The following is a 19,050-nucleotide window of genomic DNA, read 5'->3' on the forward strand; positions in this document are numbered from 1 at the left end:
CAGCAGCATGAAATGACACATACACAGCCACCAAAGGCAAGCAGGGACATCAGGTGACCTCCACAGGGACCTGCCCTGGAGTCAAAAGGCATCAGCTCCGAGCTGGACTCAGAGAACACAAATGAGGTGACCAGAGGCAGGAGCAGCCAAAAGCACCACCACAGGCTTGCACGGCCCCAGCCACCCGCAGGGCACAGGAAGGTGTGTGGCAGGCAAAGGGCAGGCCCAGGGGAGCTGAGGACATAGGGGCAGGAGAATGCAGTCTGTCTCAGGGGAGAGGAGTGTCCAGTGTCAGGGCTGGGGGACAAGGGGCGCTACTTGGAGCTGGACTCAGGGAACAGGGTCGACCTGAGGCCTAAGATGGTAGGGTGGGGGATGGGGGCACAGATAAGACCTGATCTCTATGCAGTTCAATAGGTACCAGTCACTGACTACAAGGGTTATCCCCAAATTTTAATTTTTTTTTTTTTTTTTTTTGCTTTTTGGGTCACACACGGCGATGCACAGGGGTCATTCCTGGCTCTGCACTCAGGAATTACCCCTGGCGGTGCTCAGGGGACCATATGGGATGCATATGGGATGCTGGGAATTGAACCCGGGTCAGTGGCATGCAAGGCAAACGCCCTACCCGCTGTGCTATCTCTCCAGCCCCCTAAATTTTTAAATCTTTAAAGAAGAAAAACTAAGAAAACCAACCAAGAATTTAACAGCAAAAACCAGGGCACCACAAACAGAAAACCCAAAAATAAGGAGAAAAAAGTATAGGACGAGAAAGGACAGAAGGAATAAAGACAAAGGAGCCGGCCCAGGCCAGCCCCTGGAAGGGAACGTGCTGAGCCTGCCCTAAGACCCGGCTAGATCTAAATGCCAGACTTGGCATCACTCTGAGACATGCCTGAGAAAGTGCGTGCGCAAAGAAACACAGCGTAAAAACAAAAAATAAAATTTAACCAAAGGCAGGTAAAACGGACTTGAGGAAAAAAAACAACAGAAAAGTCATTGCTAAGCACTAAAGAAGAAAATGAAGTATTCTGAGCAGACGGAGGCAGGGACTCACTCTAACACCTCGTAGTTGGACTTCTTCTCCAGCGCGTTGCCCCGCATCTCCCAGTAGGATCGCCTGTGACCAGGGATGACAGAGAGTTTCAGACAGGAGGAGGGAATGTCTGCAACACCGAACCACAAGCCAGGCTCTGCGCCGCTTCCGTGTTCACAGGCCTGCAGCAGGAGCACTGTCTCAGCTGTGGGCACTGAGCAGTGTCGCCACTGCACCTGGGCAGCAGAGCAGCGACAGGACCGCGGACCACAGTGCTGGGTCCAGGTAACGAAGGGTGAGGGGTGCGGGTGGCACCAGGCAGTGTCCATGGCACAAGCTCCCAAGGGTACACAGGGCACCCGCCAGGGCCTCTCGGAGGATGACTTCAGAACTGCAGAAACTATTGTATCAAGTTCTAGTCGACGGGAACTTAAACTTCTCACAGGCACACACTCGCTCCTAGGGGGCTCAGCCAGCTATGCAGCAGGGGAAGCACTGACACTGCCAAGCCCCCGAGGAACGTGTGGTGAGCTGGACAGCACAGGCCTCACCTGCTGCATCTCATTATTTTCCTATGGTCTCCTTAAAACGGAAGGGCTGGATTACAGGGAAAATGAAATCGGGCACAAAGGGGGTGTGAGCTGGCTTCTATGAACAGGGGGTCTCTTCTTTCTTACGGGGTGGGGGGCACACGCGAGAGTGTGGCAGGGCTGGGTGCTGAGCTGGGTCACAACACACAAGCCGTCATCCTCGTACTATCTCTCAGCACCACTGGGGGTTTTCCGGAGGGGACACTCCTTTGTCCAGCTCATGACACCAAAAGGGCCGGGCAGCGAGGCGGCACAGCGGGAGGAGGATGGGGGGGGGCTGGGGCAGCTCTCTGGGGAGCACAACGCTGCCATAAACCACCCACGTCAAACTGAAAGCAAAAATGAAAGGTTCTCTTGGCTAAAAGTGGGAGCAAGGTGTCTCCTCTGCTGCCCAGGTGGCGGGAGGAACTGCTGGGCCAGCCCACACCGTGCTGTGGACGGAGGCCCCTCCTTACCGAATCTCGAGGCAACCCAGCTTCAGGGCGATTTCCTGGTCCACTTGGTCAGCAACCTCTGACATGTAGTCACTCTTCACCTACAAAGGGAGGACAGGGCAGGCTGCGGTCACAGGCCGACCTCATTGGCCCCTCTGCTCACGCCCTGCCCGCCCTTTCCTTGACTGTAACCATAAGGAAGAGCAAGGAACAGGGAATAACAGAAGCTTCTCCCACCAGGAAGCATACTGTACTGTTGGCCTGAGAAGGGCTGCTGAGAAGCAGCCGACTCGTTCGAACCCCAGCCACATCCAGCTGCTTCATGCCCTGCCCAGGGGGGATACAGACACCTGGACCTTCTCCCAGCCAGCCCCAGTGTCCACATCAGAGCTACCCCATGTGCTCTGTGTCTCCCCAACACTCAGCAACAGTGCAGGCCTGAGGCCCGGCAAACCCTGGAAATCACCCGAGGCCATGCCCAAGGGAAAGAAAGTGCAGCCAAGCTGGGCCTGCAGGGACCAGCTCAGGGGGCACCTTCAAAGGTCAAGTGGGTACTGCAAGGGCCTCAGAGGCATGGCTGGAGCGACAGTACAGAAGGGAGGGTGCTGGCCTCCCATGCGCCATCCAGGGTTCAATCCCCAACACCTCATCTGGTCCCCAGAGCACAGAGCCAGGAGTGAGCCCTGAGCACCGCTGGGTGTGCCAAAAACCAAGAACTGGGAGTTCCTGACCAATACAGCAGATCAGCAGCCATAACCTGTAGCATACTGATGACAGATGTTCAGGGCTCCCTCCTGGCTCTGTGCTCAAGGGTCACTGTGTGTGGTGGAGGAATCGGAAGAGAACACTCATTCTGAGCCTCAGTTAAGTTTAATGTTCCTCCTCACTTGGGAAGGAACCCCACTGGCACTCAAGTGTCCTTATGTTGATTTGGGATCACTTCTGGTGGCAGTCAAGGGACCGTGCAGGGCAGAGATCTCACAAAGCAAGGGCTTGGTCCTTAGATTTACCTCTCTGGCCTGCACATGTTTTTATATTATGAGTTATATCAACATAAGATCTGCATCTGCCCTGACTCATTATTTCATAAATCCCTCCATTTTGCTCAGGGTCTTCAACTCTAGAATATTTACTCCCTGGAGCTTGATAGAAAATGTGGAGGCCAGGGTGGTAAAGGGGGGGTATACCCAGGATATCAGTGGTGGGGAATGTGCACTGGTGGAGGGATGGGTGTTTAATCATTTTGAGATTGTAACCCAAAATGAAAGCTTGTAACTATCTTATGGTGATTCAATAAAATTTAAAATAATAATAATAATAAAAATGGACTGGAGCAATAGCACAGCGGTAGGGCGTTCACCTTTCACGCGGCTGACCCATGTTCGACTCCTCTGCCCCTCTCGGAGAGCCCAGCAAGCTACCGAGAGTATCGCGCCCTCACGGCAGAGCCTGGCAAGCTACCCGTGGCGTATTGGATATGCCAAAAACAGTAACAATAAGTCTCACAATGGGAGACATTACTGGTGCTCACTCAAGCAAATCGATGAGTAACAGGATGACAGTGACAGTGACAATAATAAAAATTTTAAAAATTTAAAATTAAAAAAAAAAAAGAAGGAAAGAAAACGCGGAGGCCTCAGCTGCAGACAAATCTCCAAAGACCTTTGTCTTCCTGGCCCTAGTCCCCAGCCTGCCTGCTCGTCTGCTCACAAAAGACATACACCCCCAGCTGACTATGTCCACCTTCTGCACTCTTCTGCTGTCCACCAAGCTGCCTCCGACTCCTTGGGAACTAGCCCAGACTGCCCCTCAGGCCCCCACAATTCAAGCCGTGGAGCTGGAGTACCAGCCCCAGGTTCACAGACATGGGACTGAGACCTCACAGGGCTATGGGACTCAATGTGGGGCGGGAAGAATGTGGCAGCAGAAGGTGGTCACTGAGCACACAATGACTAAGAATTAACTCGAGGGGCCGAAGCGACAGTACAGCAGGTAGGGCATTTGCCTTGCTCAAGGCTGACCCAGGTTTGATTTCCATAGGGTCCCAGAGGCCTGCCAGGAAGAAGCCCTCAGCACTGTACAGCATGAAAACCCAAAAGAAGGAGAAAAAGGGAAGAAATAGAGATCAAACCCACCATGAATCTGTGGTGTTTCTGGAGCCCTTGCCCACGTAAAGCGGTCACAGGTCAAACAAGTGAGACCCTACTGGAAACCACAGACAAGCCCTGGCAGAGCCCGGCTGCCAGCTCGCCCGGGCCTGGTGCTACCTGCAGGGCCCGCAGGGCACCCACCTCCACCTTCCCCAGAGGCCCCTGTCTTGCAGAGCCAGCTGCCACTGAGCCCTCCCTGGGCATAGCAGACCATCAGCGAGCTCCGGGCATTAGGTACACCCTCCTCAGTGCCCTGGGGACTCGCACTCACAGGGATAATTGACACTGACCAAGCAAGTGTCCAGCCAACTGCCCTCTGGGCAACAACAGGTATGATTTTCGTGAAGATCTAAAGCAACACTCGCTTACTTGATTTTTACTCATTTTATCTGCAGGGGCTTCCCACCTGGAGCCTAGGAAACCTGGGAGGTCAGGCATGCAGTTATCCTCTGGCCTATGCCCCTACCCCAAGTCAGACTCGAGAGGACGAGGAACAGCTCAGTCCACCAAGTAGCAGATTCACTTCTGGCATCATGTTGTCCACACTTCCAACTGGCTCTCAGGAAACACAGGTGCGGCGAACCTAGCTTTGAACTGTGTGTTAAGAACTCAAAACTCGGGCTGGAGCAAGAGCACAGCAGGGAGGGCGTTTGCCCTGCATGCAGCCGATCCGGGTTTGATTCCCAGCATCCCATATGGTACCCTGAGCACCGCCAAGAGTAATTCCTGAGTGCAAAGTCAGGAGTAACCCCTGTGCATCACCGGGTGTGACCCAAAGAGCTAAAATTAAATAAAATAAATAGAACTCAAAACTCAAAATGCAGGCGATGAGGCAGGAGGACCTAAGCCGGAGCTGTGAACTCAGGAGCTCTGCAGAGTCTCAGAGACACACTGAGAAAACAGTCCCTGCACAGCTGTCCCCAACACCATCATCACAGTCTTCGACACTATCCACAGGGGGGAGGAGGCAAAGATCCATCGGCATCAAACTCAGGCAGCTGCACAAGTGGAAGGGGAGCGAAGACCCCTCTCCGCAGGGCAGGCCTGTCCCAGGGAGCCATCTTGCTCCTAACCTCCATCTGCAGAGGGCCCCAAGGGGCGGTGGCCCGTTTTCCCCCTGTGGCTGGCCTCAGGCATAACCTGAGATTCAAGCTCGCCTCTGGCTGTTACAGTCTGAGACAGACATGGCCTGCAGACGTGCACACGGCCCCGGGTCGGCTGACTTTCATGGAATGTCCTCGAGGACTCTCACAGCATCACCGTCATCACTCCCTGATTCCCGGGCCTGAGCGCAGTGAGGACAGAAGCAGGAAGTCTGTGTCCCGACCCCGGACCCAGCACTCCCTCTGCAACAGTCCCCATCTTTGCAAAACTCCAGGCAGGCTTGAGCTGTCAGGAAGATCAGAAGCCTCGTCTGCCTGAGGTGACACAGCAGGTGTTAAGAGCCAAGACTCGAGGACCAGAGCGACAGTAGCAGGGAGGGCACTGGCCTTGCATAAGGCCACCCCCAGCATCCCACATGGTCCCTCAAGCACTGCCAGGAGTGATCCCTGAGTGCAGAGCCAGGAGTAAGCCCTGAGCATCGCCAGGTGTGGCCCCCAAACAAACATTAATAAACAAAAAGCAAAGCCAGGACTCAGCAGAGGAGCAGTAGAAGCCTGGTGTGACCGAGGTCCAGGTGCACAGCAAGGATGGCAGAGCTGGCCCTCACTTCCCGGTCCATCCGGCCACCACCCCTGCTGGCTCTTATTCCCCCAACATAGCTGCTCTCCTGCTCCCGGCTGGCCCCACAAGGCTGCATGGTTCTTTCCAGTAAAAACGTCTGAGAGTTGTTTTTGGATTTTTTGTGTGTTTTGTGCTGGCTTCTGGGCCGTGTGGTGCCCAGGGATCACCCCCCCCCAAGCAAAGCCCACTCTCCGGTCTTGACTGGTCTCTCGACCCTGTCCCACCCAAGGTTGACAAGTGGACCTGATCACAATCTTGTCTGTCAAATGGCGAAGACGTAGAAGAAACTCTGCACCTACCTCTGCTGTCCATCTTCCTGCTGATCCTTCAAACACACCTGCCACTGCGTCCTGTAGGTCCTCCTGACAATCAACTGAGCACACAGGGGCCTTGGGCCCCCGGACAGACTAGAGTTTTCCTTCCAAGCAAGATCCCCGGCACAAAGGCAAATTTAAAATATATGCAGGTGGGGCCGGAGCGATAGGACAGCAGGGAGGGTGTCTGCCTTGCATGTGGCTGGCCTGGGTTCAATCTCTGGCATCCCATATGGTCCCCCAAGCACCACCAGGAGTAATTCCTGAGTGCAAAGACAGGCAGAACCACCGAGCAGCAGGTGTGACCCAAAAAGCCAGAAAGTAAATAAATAAAATCAGTATCTGCAGGACCTCCATGGAAGAGAAACAGGCAAGGAAATTATCAGCAGGGGAAAGAACAGAATGGGGGACAGGATGAAGCAGGGACAGGGAGAGAGCAGGGTAGAGGGATGGAGTAGGGGACAGGACAGAGTAGGGACAGGGATGGAGTGAGGGACAGGGATGGAGTGGGGACAGGGATGGAGTGAGGGACAGGACAGTGGGGACAGGGATAGAGTGGGTGACAGGGATGGAGTGAGGGACAGGGATGGAGTGGGTGACAGGGATGGAGTACGGGACAGGACAGAGTGGAGACAGGGATGGAGTGAGGGACAGGACAGAGTGGGGACAGGGATGGAGTTGGGGACAGGGATGGAGTGGGTGACAGGGATGGAGTGAGGGACAGGACAGAATGGGGACAAGGATGGAGTGGGGACAGGGATGGAGTGAGGGACAGGACAGAATGGGGACAGGGATGGAGTGGGGACAGGGATGGAGTGAGGGACAGGGACAGAGTGGGGGACAGGACAGAGTGGGGGACAGGACAGAGTGGGGACAGGGATAGAGTGGGTGACAGGGATGGAGTGAGGGACAGGGATGGAGTGGGTGACAGGGATGGAGTACAGGACAGGACAGAGTGGGGACAGGGATGGAGTGAGGGACAGGACAGAGTGGGGACAGGGTTGGAGTGAGGGACAGGACAGAGTGGGGACAGGGATGGAGTGGGGGACAGGACAGAATGGGGACCGGGATGGAGTGGGTGACAGGGATGGAGTGAGGGACAGGACAGAGTGGGGACAGGGATGGAGTGAGGGACAGGACAGAGTGGGGAACAGGACAGAGTGGGGGACAGGACAGAGTGGGGACAGGGATGGAGTGGGGGACAGGAGGGAGAGCAAGTGCCTGTTTCTGTCTGGAGATATCTATGCAGAAGGGAGGAGGTGGTGGGGTTTCCCCAAGACCCCAGACACAGGGCACAGCTCCCAGAAGTCACTGTGGGTTCAAGAGAGAGACTACCAGGGCGTCAGCCTTGGACCCATGCTAACTTCATCTGCTTCCCAGAAAGACCGGGGTGACTCCCCTACAGAAACACCAGGCTCTGACCTCGGTTTCCTGTGTAGGGCTGCCGGCTCAACACACACGGACAGACAGGAAGCACTGAGGCACTAAAAGATCTCTGATGAGCGTGGCGGTCGCAGGATAGTATAGTCGTCAGCGTGTGTGTTCTGCATGTGTCCGACTCTCCCTCTATTCCTGGAACAGCTCTAGGTGCACCCAACATCACGTCCTCCAGCCCACCTGGCTGAGTATCGTTGGTGGAGGCCCCTCACCCCTGCATAGCACTTGGAGACTCAGAAAACTCACTTCTGTGGGCTAGGAAAGGGCTCAGCCCAGGGTTGAATCTCCCACGGCAGACCGGGCATTCGATTCCCGGCAACCCAGATGGACCCCCAATCCCTGCCAGGAGTGATCCCTGAGCACAGAATCAGTAGTAAGCTCTAAGCACCTCCAGATGTGGCTCCCAAACCAAACCCAAAACAAAAACTACAGGTATTCTACATTTAACTTACAGAACTACCAATGTCTGTGGGGCCACAATGAACTGCAAGGTAAAAACATTTAAGGATTGTGTCACCTTGCTATTCTGAACCAATGTCCTTAGCCCGGTCTGGCCTCCCTCCTGGCACAAGGCCATCTCAGGAGCACGCAGGCACAGCGCTCAGTGGGGAGGAGAGCATGTGAGCGGTGGCTGAGGATGTGTCCGGGCTCTCCAACGTGCACTGAGGTGGCGGGTGAAGCATACGCAGGGCACACATTCACCCAGGTTGGGTCCCAGGCACACAGTGGGCCCCAAGCTCTGTGGCACAACCCTGGAGGCCCCAGGGTGGCCCAAGGCCTATGCAGTGCCACACCCTCGCTCGAGAGGGACGCTGGGCACTGGGGGACGGGATGAGCTCAGAGACAGAGCACTTGCCTTGCCGGTGAGGCCGTGCTCAGTGACTGGCACTGCACGCAGATCAATGGAATCCCATCTGGAAAAGGTGAGCGGAATCTCATCAGGGGAGGCGCACAGGGTCCAGGGCAGACACAGCAAGGGCACCACACCCCACCTGTCACTCCTGAGAGGGCACACTAGGCTCAGAGGCAGACACAGCGGCAATGGCTTGCTGAGAGCAAACCTGGAACAGCGTCAAGTCCCCCAGCACAGGGAAGTCTCGGGGAGGGAAGCAGGGGCAATCATCGTGGGACACCCAAAGCCTCGCCAGCTGGTCAGCCTGGACGGCACCCAGAACCATGCCAGCCCCACAGTCCCAAGATGGGCTGGCCAGAGAATTTCAAGGTGACCACTGAGAGGAGGAGGTCAGGAGTGTAAGATCACAGTTCCAAGAATTTTAGGGTTAACATTGGGTTGTCCTTTCTCCTGCAGGGAGCTTAGGTTAACTGAGTTGCACCCACCACAGTACCCCAATTCCATCAGGCACTCCCAATCTTCTGCTTGTCTCAAACCTCTCCTTTTGTGCTTTGCTTTCCCTGTTAGTCACAAATATCTCCTAATCAGAGTCTGTGACTTGTAAAATCAAATCTTCTGATGGTTCTGGATTTTGTATATATAAGTAAAATATTGCTTTCTCTCTTTTCCTTTGTGCTTTGCATATTTTTATTTTAGAGCAATGTCCTTTTGTATAGACACAGGAAGACAGTTAATGCTATGCTTTTGTAATTGACTCAAAATACTATTTTCTCCCGGGCATCCATCATACTGACTTGACTTAAGCCTCAGTTGCCCTTAGATTGACCTTAATTCCTTACACCCCAAAAGGTGGGTCATGCTGAGGGACTTGAGTAGACCCGGGGCAAGCCGTAAGCTACCCTGGCTTCGACATGGGGACACAGGACAGCCTAAGCACCGTAAGAATAATAGGCTCAGAACACAGTCACAGAACAAACTGACATGGCTCAAAAAGAAGTAACTGAATAAGGACACTGTTGGGGTTAGGAAAAAAGTAACCTGGCCTGAGGACTGTGGTCTGTCCCCAGGAAAAGCCATCCTCTACCATGAGTACAGAGAGACCATGAAGCTTAATCTAGGACATAGATAAGTCTCTGTCTCTTCCTCTGTTCATACAAAATGACTAGAAATATTATTAAGAAGCAAATTTAACGAGTGTTTAAATGGACTGCCAGTAAAGGAGAAAGCAATATGCCCTTAGATGGAATTCCATCCTTGACAGATCTCCTGGAAGAATCTAGAATGCTGGAGCCCCTAGGTCATACTCCTATCCCATCCTTGGGTGGATCTCCCAGCAGGGCTGTCCCTGAAGGAGGGGCTTTCCTTCTGTCCACTGTTTATGCTAACGTTCAACCACTCCTATGTGTAACTGCTGCCCCCCAGTCCTTCTCAATTCCTATATAATGGCACTGAGAGGTCTGAATAAACCACCACTGATTACCAGTTTGTGGGCCCATTCCTTTCATCTATCAGTCACAGAGACAGTCATCGGCCCCTAACACACCAGGGGACCCCAGGTCACCGTGGGACGGTGACAAACACATCTCTCCACCTCCGGACAACCCAACAGCTCTGCCATACACCAAAGGCTGGGGTTGGGTGGAGGGCTCCCTGGCATATGGCACCAGGTACCTGAGCAGGCCTCTGTTCTTCACCCCCACAGGCCCCCATTTCACACTGTCTCTTTTAGGCCTCACCTCACCTCAACCCCCAAGCATATTAACCTGATAACCTCACCCCAGGAATACCCAGCACTCAGCCTCTCTCACATACATGCATACAGCTGCCCCTTTACACACGCACACATGGGTGCCTGGGGCTTTCTCCCACTGTGCTGTGCCTTGGGGGCAAAGGGGCCGGGCATTACCCACGTCCCCTCCACAACGCAGTTTCTGGAGTCCTTGTTTGTCTGAATGGCTGACGGGACCCTGACTCACTGCAATCTCTGAAAAGCCTGAACAACTCCAGCAGCACCATCTCAGAAGGCAGTTTCACTCAAGACAAAACAGTCTGAGTGGGCATTCACTAATGGAATTCTATATTCTGGACTGTACTGGTGTTTGTGGTGCTGTGGTGACCCAGGCTGGCTCACGGGAGGTGGCGCCTGCGCTTGGGCTGTACCCTGATGGATCAAACCTTGTCAATGGCCCCAGTCATCTGTGGGAGAAAGCACCCATATCTTCTCGCCATGGACACGATCCCTCATCCCTCAGGCCATGACAGCTCAGGTTTCAATGCACCTCATCCCCTCCTCCCCAATGTGGTCTGGACTGTACACCTCCTTAAGGGGCATTCAGGAGCAAAATGGCATGTGCCCATGTGCCTATGACATGCAGCAGACCCGTGGCAGTGCTGCCTGATACTGAAAGTGACATCTAGTCGGTCTTAGACCTGCACGGTGCTTTACCCCACGTACACCTACCTAATGCCTGACCAAACCCTGCTGCTTAAAGCCGCTAGGACAAAGTTGTGTGCTTGTCTGGCCTCACCATGAAAACTGCTTTCGAGAGTTTGTGTGTGAAGCAGGTTCTGACAGTTACAAACACAGAGGCCAATCTGCGGGCGTTCACAGTAATCCTCCCACTTAAATAAATGAAAGACAGACAAAGGCCTTGTCACTTAGAGTTCAAGGCAGCCAGAGAGGTCTCTTTCAGATGTGTTCACACAGAGGAAACTCCACAGAGCATCAGAGACTCACGGAGTACTTCTCCCAAGCACCAGGATTCTCACGGCCATGCAGAGACAGGCTGCTCTTCTCCCAAATGTTAGATTACACTCACTCCACAATGGGCACACACCCTGGCAGGACTCAGACAGAGGAAACTGCTATGTTAATCAAGCACCCCTTGATACCTGTTGATAGAAGAAATTCAGAGTTGGCTTGTCTTCAGTAAACTGGTTTAGAAATCCTTTTGGCAAATAACGAATTCTCAATTCATACCTAAAAATTAATTCAGAAAAACAGAACAATTAGATTAAGTTACTTCTCAATTCATCGCTCACAATAACAATAATATTGTACGGCAACAGCCAATTATTCTGAAATATGACAAATAAACTGAACGTGAATGTTCCATTTTACACACAGATGGAGCAGGCTGCAGCGTGACAATGGCCCACAAGCCTGAGAAATGTGAGAGGTCCTCACACCCTGCTTGTCACATTTGGCTGTACCCAGTGCCAACTGAGACTCATGTGGACCTTGCCACTGGGCTGTGCAGTTCTGAGAGAGCACGGGGTTGAGAAGCCACGGTGACCAACCACAGGAGCATAAAGGCACTGACTTGCTTCCAGTCTTTATCTCTCAGAAACGATGCTGAGGTCACTAACTCCATCCCTCCTCTTAACAGAAACAGTGACTTAATGACCTTCATGGAAACAGAACAAGCTCACTAGAAGGTCCTCCCTTGTGAGAGGGGTCTGTGCATTGGGTGGTGTGTATGTAGTATGTTTATGAACTGTGTGGATGGTGTGTACGTGATATGTATGCACCAAGTATGCTATAGGTACAATATGAACATATGGTACGCAGTGCATGTGTGTACTGTGGTATGTCCTATCTGATGTGTGGTGTGTATGCAGTTTGTGTATACTGTGGTATGTACTGTCTGGTGAGTGTATGTGACGTGTGCATTCCGTATGCAGTATGTGTGTGTACACTGTGGTGTGTACTGTCTGGCGAGTGTATGTGGTATGTGTGATGTGTACTATTTGGTGAATGTGTGTGGCATATGTGGTATGTATGTAGTATGTGTGTATCTACTGTGATGACTATATGTGGCTTATGTGGTGTGTATGCAGTATGTGTGTGTATACTGTGGTGACTATATGTGGCTTGTGTGGTGTGTATGCAGTATGTGTGTGTATACTGTGGAGTGTACAGTTTGGTGAGTGTGTGTGGCATGAATGCAGTATGTGTGCATTCTGTGGTGTGCATGTAGTGTGTATTCTGTAGTATGTGTACTGTCTGGAGTGTACGTGGCATGTGTATGTCGGTATATGAACACTCTCCCACACAGCTTTTACAGAATCTTCATGCTCAGGCCTGCTGGGGCTGGGAGCAGGGGTGTGACAATAAGCACATCTTCTGAGACACCCAGTCACAGGTGCCTCCTGCCAGCAGCCTTGTCTCCCTGCACCCACTGTCTCCTCCTCACAACAGCACAGAGCGGTGTGAGGAAGCATGTCGTCACAGGTGCTGGCGCCTCAGTTCCCTCCTTGCGAACCGTGCTCCATCTCAGCAGCCTGCTCCAGCAGGGCACACTGGGCAGCCAGACTCGGGGAACGTCCGATGCCCTCCCTGAGTTTATAATGTTTATGCAGTCCTATTTATTAATTTCTTTTACTGTTTATTTAAAAACTATTTGTCCACCCAAAGGTTATAACAAGTTCTATTTTTTTCAAAGTTTTACTAACAGACTGTTTTAAAATGCAATAAGTTTACCAAAACGCAAACAAAGTGACTAATGCAATTACTTTGGTTTGGTTAAGGGTGGAAAGATACAATATCACACACAACTTTCATGAAGATTTTTGTCTGTTTTGTAACACACCTGGGCCAAAGAACTCAATTCCATGATGCAGTGCACATAGGGAAGAAACTGACCCACTGCAGAGCAGAGACATTCACTGATACCTGAGACATTGTTACTAGAGAGACAAATATCATTTATATTTAATTTGGGGTTGATTTAGAGGAATTTCTCTATCCAAGGTCAAAATCAGAGAAGAAAAATTATTTACCAGGAAACAGAACTGTCGACTAGGAAAATACTCAGTAAAAATCAGCAATCGGAATGCGGGAGGTCCAGGGCTGCAGGCTGACAGCATTCACACTGGACTCTGGGCAGCATGGCCGCATGTCCCACAAAGGGAGGGGCACCCCAGGGACTGTCACAGCTGGGACAGAACCTGCTCCAACAACGTTCATCACAATCAGTGCACTTATGGGAACCGAGGAACAGGGCTGCCAAGGTCACCCTGGGCCTCAGTTTCCTCAGAAGGAATGCTGAGAGGGACAGATGAGCCGATCAATAGACACACAGCTGCCACTCGTACGGACCCACCTCGGGGTTGTTAAGGGTGCTGGTCAGGACCCCAGGCACCGACCTACTCAAGGTCAGCCACGACCCCACACAGTGACCCATCACAGCGCTTGTTGAGGGTGTCTGCCAGGACCCCACACATGCTTCAGCGGCAACTGTGCTGAAACACCCCGACAAGACCACGGGGGCAATGAAGGGAGGCAAAGTGCTGGCCGCCATCATCCTTTCCATTTCTGTAGGAGAGTCGGTCAGGACCAGTAACAGGGAAGATGAGGCTCCTAGCCCCGACCATGGTGTGAGACGGAGTGAGGCCCAGAGACAGCCCCAGCCCCAGCCATGGTGTGGTGGCACTTTCTCCCCACAGACAGCCCCATTCCCGAGAGCAGGGTGGCCAGAGGGAGGCAGCAGGCGTTCAGCGAAGATCACAAAAGCGTGAGTAGCTCGTCAGGGGCTGGGGCATAGGCTGGCCGCCAATGGAGCCCTGAGCTGGGCCAGGTACAGGCTCCCCAAAACCCCCAAACTAATCTGTTCCTGGGCCAGGCTGAGGTCGGTGGGCCTGGGAGGCAGAGTCGGGGACAGAGTCCAGCCAAGTATCTGCGCACAGGAATGCCGGCCCTCAACCCCTCGGCCCCCTCAGTCCCCTCAGCCCCCAGCACAACCCCTGGAGACGGTATGTTGCGCTCCATGCAAGGAGGCCCAAAGCTGAGCCCAAGGCATGGCCGAGTGACCCGAGCACTGTCTGACGCTGGACTCTGTGGCCCTTTCCTACACACGGGACTCATTTTCCTGATCTCCCAGAGGTCACGCGTGTCCTGCCACCCTGGGCCCTCCCTGCCCCATGTCCTTCCGCCTTTCTGCCCTGGGGTCTCTCTAGGCACCCCCAGCCTTGTGTCCTTCCGCCCTGGGGTGTCCCTGCCCCCGGGGCCTGCTGCCCTGGGTCTCTCTGGCCCAAGCTCCTTCAGAGCCCCGCCCCTTTACTGAGCATTTGTGATTTTCTCACTGGCCAGCAGACAAGCCCCCCACCACCAAGCAGCCCATGCCAAAGTCCTTGTGAGCACCCCAGGGTGGCCCTACAAAGAAAACAGCAACAACGCATCTGAGCCCATCTCTGTGTCTCAGGTACACCTTTATCTCACGCTGCGACGGCTCCAGACCTGGTGCAGGACTGAGCACAGGGCCCGGCACACGATGAGTTAACTCACCCCTGAGCCCCATGTCCGCCCCTCAAACAATCCTTCAGACACCGGGAATGTGACCTCAGGAAGGCGACTGTGCTGTCCTTTGGTCATCAGGGAACTGTGGTGGCAGGGCACTTCCTGGGGTCACAGTCTGCCCACCCCAGAGACTCCCCGCTTCTGTTCCCTCGGCTGGGGCCATCCCTGAGGCCCCGCTACTGGCCCACACCCCAACTCCACCTCACAAAGCACGCGCACTAAAGGAGCAGGTGTCCACACAGTCCCCCGGTCTCTGCCCCCCCAGGGCCCACTCCAGCTTTCTGAGAGGCAGCCTGGCCTCACCCGGCTCTCGGAAAGCCACAGTCTCAATGGGGACCTCACTGCGGGAGCCCGGCCCCAGTGACCATCTGACAGAAACAGCCACGGTGGGAGAGGGTCAGATACAAGCGACTGCTTCCTCAGTCATGCGCAACTATCTCACAATGTCACCCATACTGCTTCACTTTCCGCTTGACATTTTTGTTTGGGGCCACACTGTAGGGGCCTCTGTTCTGGGACGAGGAATCCTTTCTCTTTCTCTTTCTCTTTCTCTCTCTCTCTCTCTCTCTCTCTCTCTCTCTCTCTCTCTCTCTCTCTCTCTCTCTCTCTCTCTCTCTCTCTCCCCCATTCCCTCCCTCCCTCTCTCCCTCCTTCCTTCCCTCCCTCTCTCCTCTCTCTCATTCCCTCTCTCTCATTCCCTCCCTCCCTCCTTCTCTCTCCTCTCTGTCTCTCTCCTCTCTCTCTCATTCCCTCCCTCCCTCCCTCTCCCTCCCTTCCTCTCTCCCTCTTTCATTCCCTCCCTCCCTCCCTCTCCCCCACCCCCTCTCTCTCTCATCTGGCATCCACAGGTCAGACCTGAGGAGTGTTATAACACACAAACACACAGGTCAGACCCGAGGGCATCTGTGTGTGTGTCTCTCTCTCTCCTCTTCTTTTCTCCCCTCCCTCCCTCCCTCCCTCCCTCTCTCTCTCATTCACACGCACACAGTGAAAACTGGACTTCAATGTCCAAGACAGGTAGGGAAGTACTGGGAAGGTACTGGAATGTACTGGGAAGGTTATGGAAAGGTACTGGGACATACTGGGAAGACACTGGGACGTACTGCAAAGGCACTGGGATGTACTGGGAAGATATTGGGATATATTGGGAAGGTACTGAAATGTACTTGAAAGGCACTGGGACATACTGGGAAGGCTACTTTTCAGTTCCCTGTTCCTTACCACACTTTAAATCACCCCAACTCGCACCAGATCCCAAGAACAACTTAACAAACCATCACTCCCGAGGATTCCAGGCAGGAATAATTCTCTTTTGCTCCCATCACCCCACCACCACCCAGGGACCCTTCACTGGCTGCCTAAACCTGTAAGACAGCACCGTCCCTACTGCAACAGGCCGGCCACAGCACCCTCTGCGAATACAGCCGAGGCCAATGCTATGGGTCTCTGCTTTATCTGTGGGAAAGGGCCGGTGGACAGTGGCCCTCAGGCCTGGGCAGAACCAAGTGGAACAGATAAATGCCATCAGTTCACAGCTGCTGCCCAGCTCGCTCACACCACATGGACCAGGCGATGCTAACCCTGCTCTTGCAGATACCCGCGCTGCTGACTCAGTGCCTCCTCAGTTTGACTTGAAGTAAAAGTAAAAACTTGGAGCAGTAGTGCATATCTTGCACATGACCAACCTGGGGGTAACCCCTGAGCTCAGAGCCAGGAGTAAATCCTGAGCACCTTGAGTAAATCTTAATCTGTCAGGACAGATCAAGACGGAACAGGAGTGTGCCAGAAAAAAATCCCCACGGGAACTTTTCATTTCGAGATCTTAGTCTTTGTCTGTAGGGAGGGGTGACCACTGACCCCTCCCCCTGCACTTATGACATCCCAGCCCCCTCCCTGGGCTATCTAGTTTCTTAACAGCAACCTGATGAAATGATTCAGAGTCAGAAGTCAAAACTTTTAATTCAACTGCACGGATGTTCATGAAACTTTTTCTTAGCCCAACTCTGGGGATTTGATAAACTTGAAGACAGAAGGCATTTTTAAATAAATTCTGTAATGGGGAGTTTATCCAACTGAGTCTTATTGTCCCAAACACTTTTGCCTTCCAGCCAAAAAAAAAAAACCAAAGTCACTGTTTTTAGGATATAGCCAGCAGCACTCAGGGGTCACTCCTGGTGTTGCTGGGGGTGGGGGAACAGGGGACCATACAGGGCACCAAGGGTCAAACCTGAGCTGGCCACATATAAGGTGTACGCAATGCTGTACTATCCTCCAGCCCCTGGCACTAAGACCAACTAGCCTTACTTGTACAGCAAACTCGATGCAAACCAGCACTATTTGTCCAGGGGGGCTCAGACAAGAAGGCACTTAAGGTGTCTGCTTCTACCTCCTCCTCACGCATGTGTAGGGCCATGACGGCTGCATCCTCTGGGACTACAGCGTACACTGGCCAGCCCTGTGCCCCTAAGAGGCCAAGATACTGGGCGGTGGGCCCCTAGAAACCCAGCCAGTCCCTCTGCCCCAGGAGATGCCACCGGCATAAACAGCGGCAAGGACATGGGTTGGAATTCTCCTGGGGGCAGAGGTGGGCATGGAAATGTGGTCAGCAAAGGTTACCAGGGCCTCACCAGGGTGTCCTGGAAGCGAAAAACCGCTCTGGAGAATGGTGCCCAGACCTCCTCACTTAGTGCCAAGACGAGCAGGGGAGAAGCCACAGCAGGCATAGTGTCATGTGCGTGTCGTGTGCATGTCATGTGCGTGTATGCGCCTTCTTACTTCCACTCCTCAGGCGGGTGTGCCAGCTCGTACTTCTCCCGCACACTGGAGACGCCCATATCCAGATGCAGCCAGTGAACCTCCTCTGAGTGCAGGTGACTCAGGCGGAATCCGTAGCAAGCCACATGCTTGACCTTGTGACTGTCCACTATCTTCTGGATGATGCCCTGAAACACAGCCCCACAAAATGACTGTCAGAAAAGCAGGCAATTCTGCTCCTTTAGTAGATTCTCAAACCCTGATAGAGAACTGAGAATAAATAACAAGTTTTACCTAGGACTCTCCTCTTTTATTGAATAGCATTTTTCTGAACAAGGAGAAAAATTTGGAAAGAACACAGATGAATAAACAAGGCAGGGAAACTTGAAATATATTCCCGCAAACTCACTGGACACCACCTCCCAAACTTGCTGGCCTTACTTGTACAACTAGCCTTACTTGTACAGCAAACTCGATGAACAAAGAAGGGAGAGCCATGGCAAGTGGTCACTTGCTGCGGCCTGTGTGTCATTTTGGGAGACACATTCAAAGCCTTCTTCCCAATACTGCTGGTGCACCTGAGACAGCTCTGAAGCTGCGTCTAATGAGTCTCGGGCAGTGGCTGATTGGAGCCCTCAATCTCGTGCTTCAACCACCTGGGCCCGCATTCAGAAAAGGGAAGTTCCCAAAGCATGGAAAATTGGCCCTAGGGCTGCAGAAGGGCTGAAACTGGGAGCCCTGGGTCAGACAGTTTGTAAGAGCAAGTGATTTATGGGTAATCTGGTGACCTATGGGTAATCTGTGGGGATCTATGGGTGACTGCGGGGATGTGTGGATGACTGGGGATATATGGGGTGATCTATGGGGATCTGTGGTTGGTCTGTGGTATCTATGATCTGTGTGATCTACTGGCAATCTGTGGGAATCTGGGGACAGGACAGACCCAGCCATGCCTCCCTCATCCTCCACACCTCTCAGGCCCTTGGTAAGATTCTCTGCATGAAGCCAGTAATAACATCCCGTAGTAGAGAAAATTATCCCTGAGTTCTAAGACCAGCAATTCTCAGATCATGGGGGCTGGGGCAAAGCACAGTGGGGAGGGGATCTGCCTTGCACGTGGCCAACCCCAGTTTGATTCCCGACATCCCATCTGGTCCCCGAGCCTGCCAGGAGTGACCCCTGAGTGTAGAGCCAGGAGTGTAGAGCCCTGAGCATCGCCAAGTATGTCCCCAAAACAAAACAAACCCCAGAACGCCTGTCTTCACAGTTCCAGCTGCACCAAGTATTTCATGGCACAAAGTCGTGTATCTGAGATGAGGACACATACCAGTCCAGCCCCTGGCAAATGGTCCAGACCAGAGCCCAGAGCCCCATACCCAACCTGACACTAAGTGCTCCCACACCCTGGCAGCCCCTGGACACAAACAGAACAGGCCCAACAGTGGCAAAATTCTGACCA

At 53.2% G+C, this 19,050-nt stretch overlaps 1 protein-coding gene across 26 annotated transcripts in view; it reads right to left on the minus strand.

Annotated features, from left to right (window-relative positions):
• PTK2 (protein tyrosine kinase 2) overlaps positions 1-19,050 on the minus strand; it is a 112,971-nt gene that overhangs the window by 57,285 nt on the left and 36,636 nt on the right. For all 26 annotated transcript variants that reach the window (XM_055128298.1, XM_055128299.1, XM_055128304.1 and 23 more), the window contains 4 exons: positions 17,613-17,779; positions 11,432-11,519; positions 2,082-2,161; positions 1,058-1,120 (listed from right to left, as the gene is read on the minus strand). In XM_055128298.1, the coding sequence (XP_054984273.1) occupies positions 1,058-1,120; positions 2,082-2,161; positions 11,432-11,519; positions 17,613-17,779 (398 nt within the window). The remainder of the gene's footprint in view (positions 1-1,057; positions 1,121-2,081; positions 2,162-11,431; positions 11,520-17,612; positions 17,780-19,050) is intronic.

The sequence above is a fragment of the Sorex araneus genome, chromosome 2 (assembly GCF_027595985.1).
Source record: "Sorex araneus isolate mSorAra2 chromosome 2, mSorAra2.pri, whole genome shotgun sequence".
NCBI classification, from domain to species: Eukaryota; Metazoa; Chordata; class Mammalia; order Eulipotyphla; family Soricidae; genus Sorex; species Sorex araneus.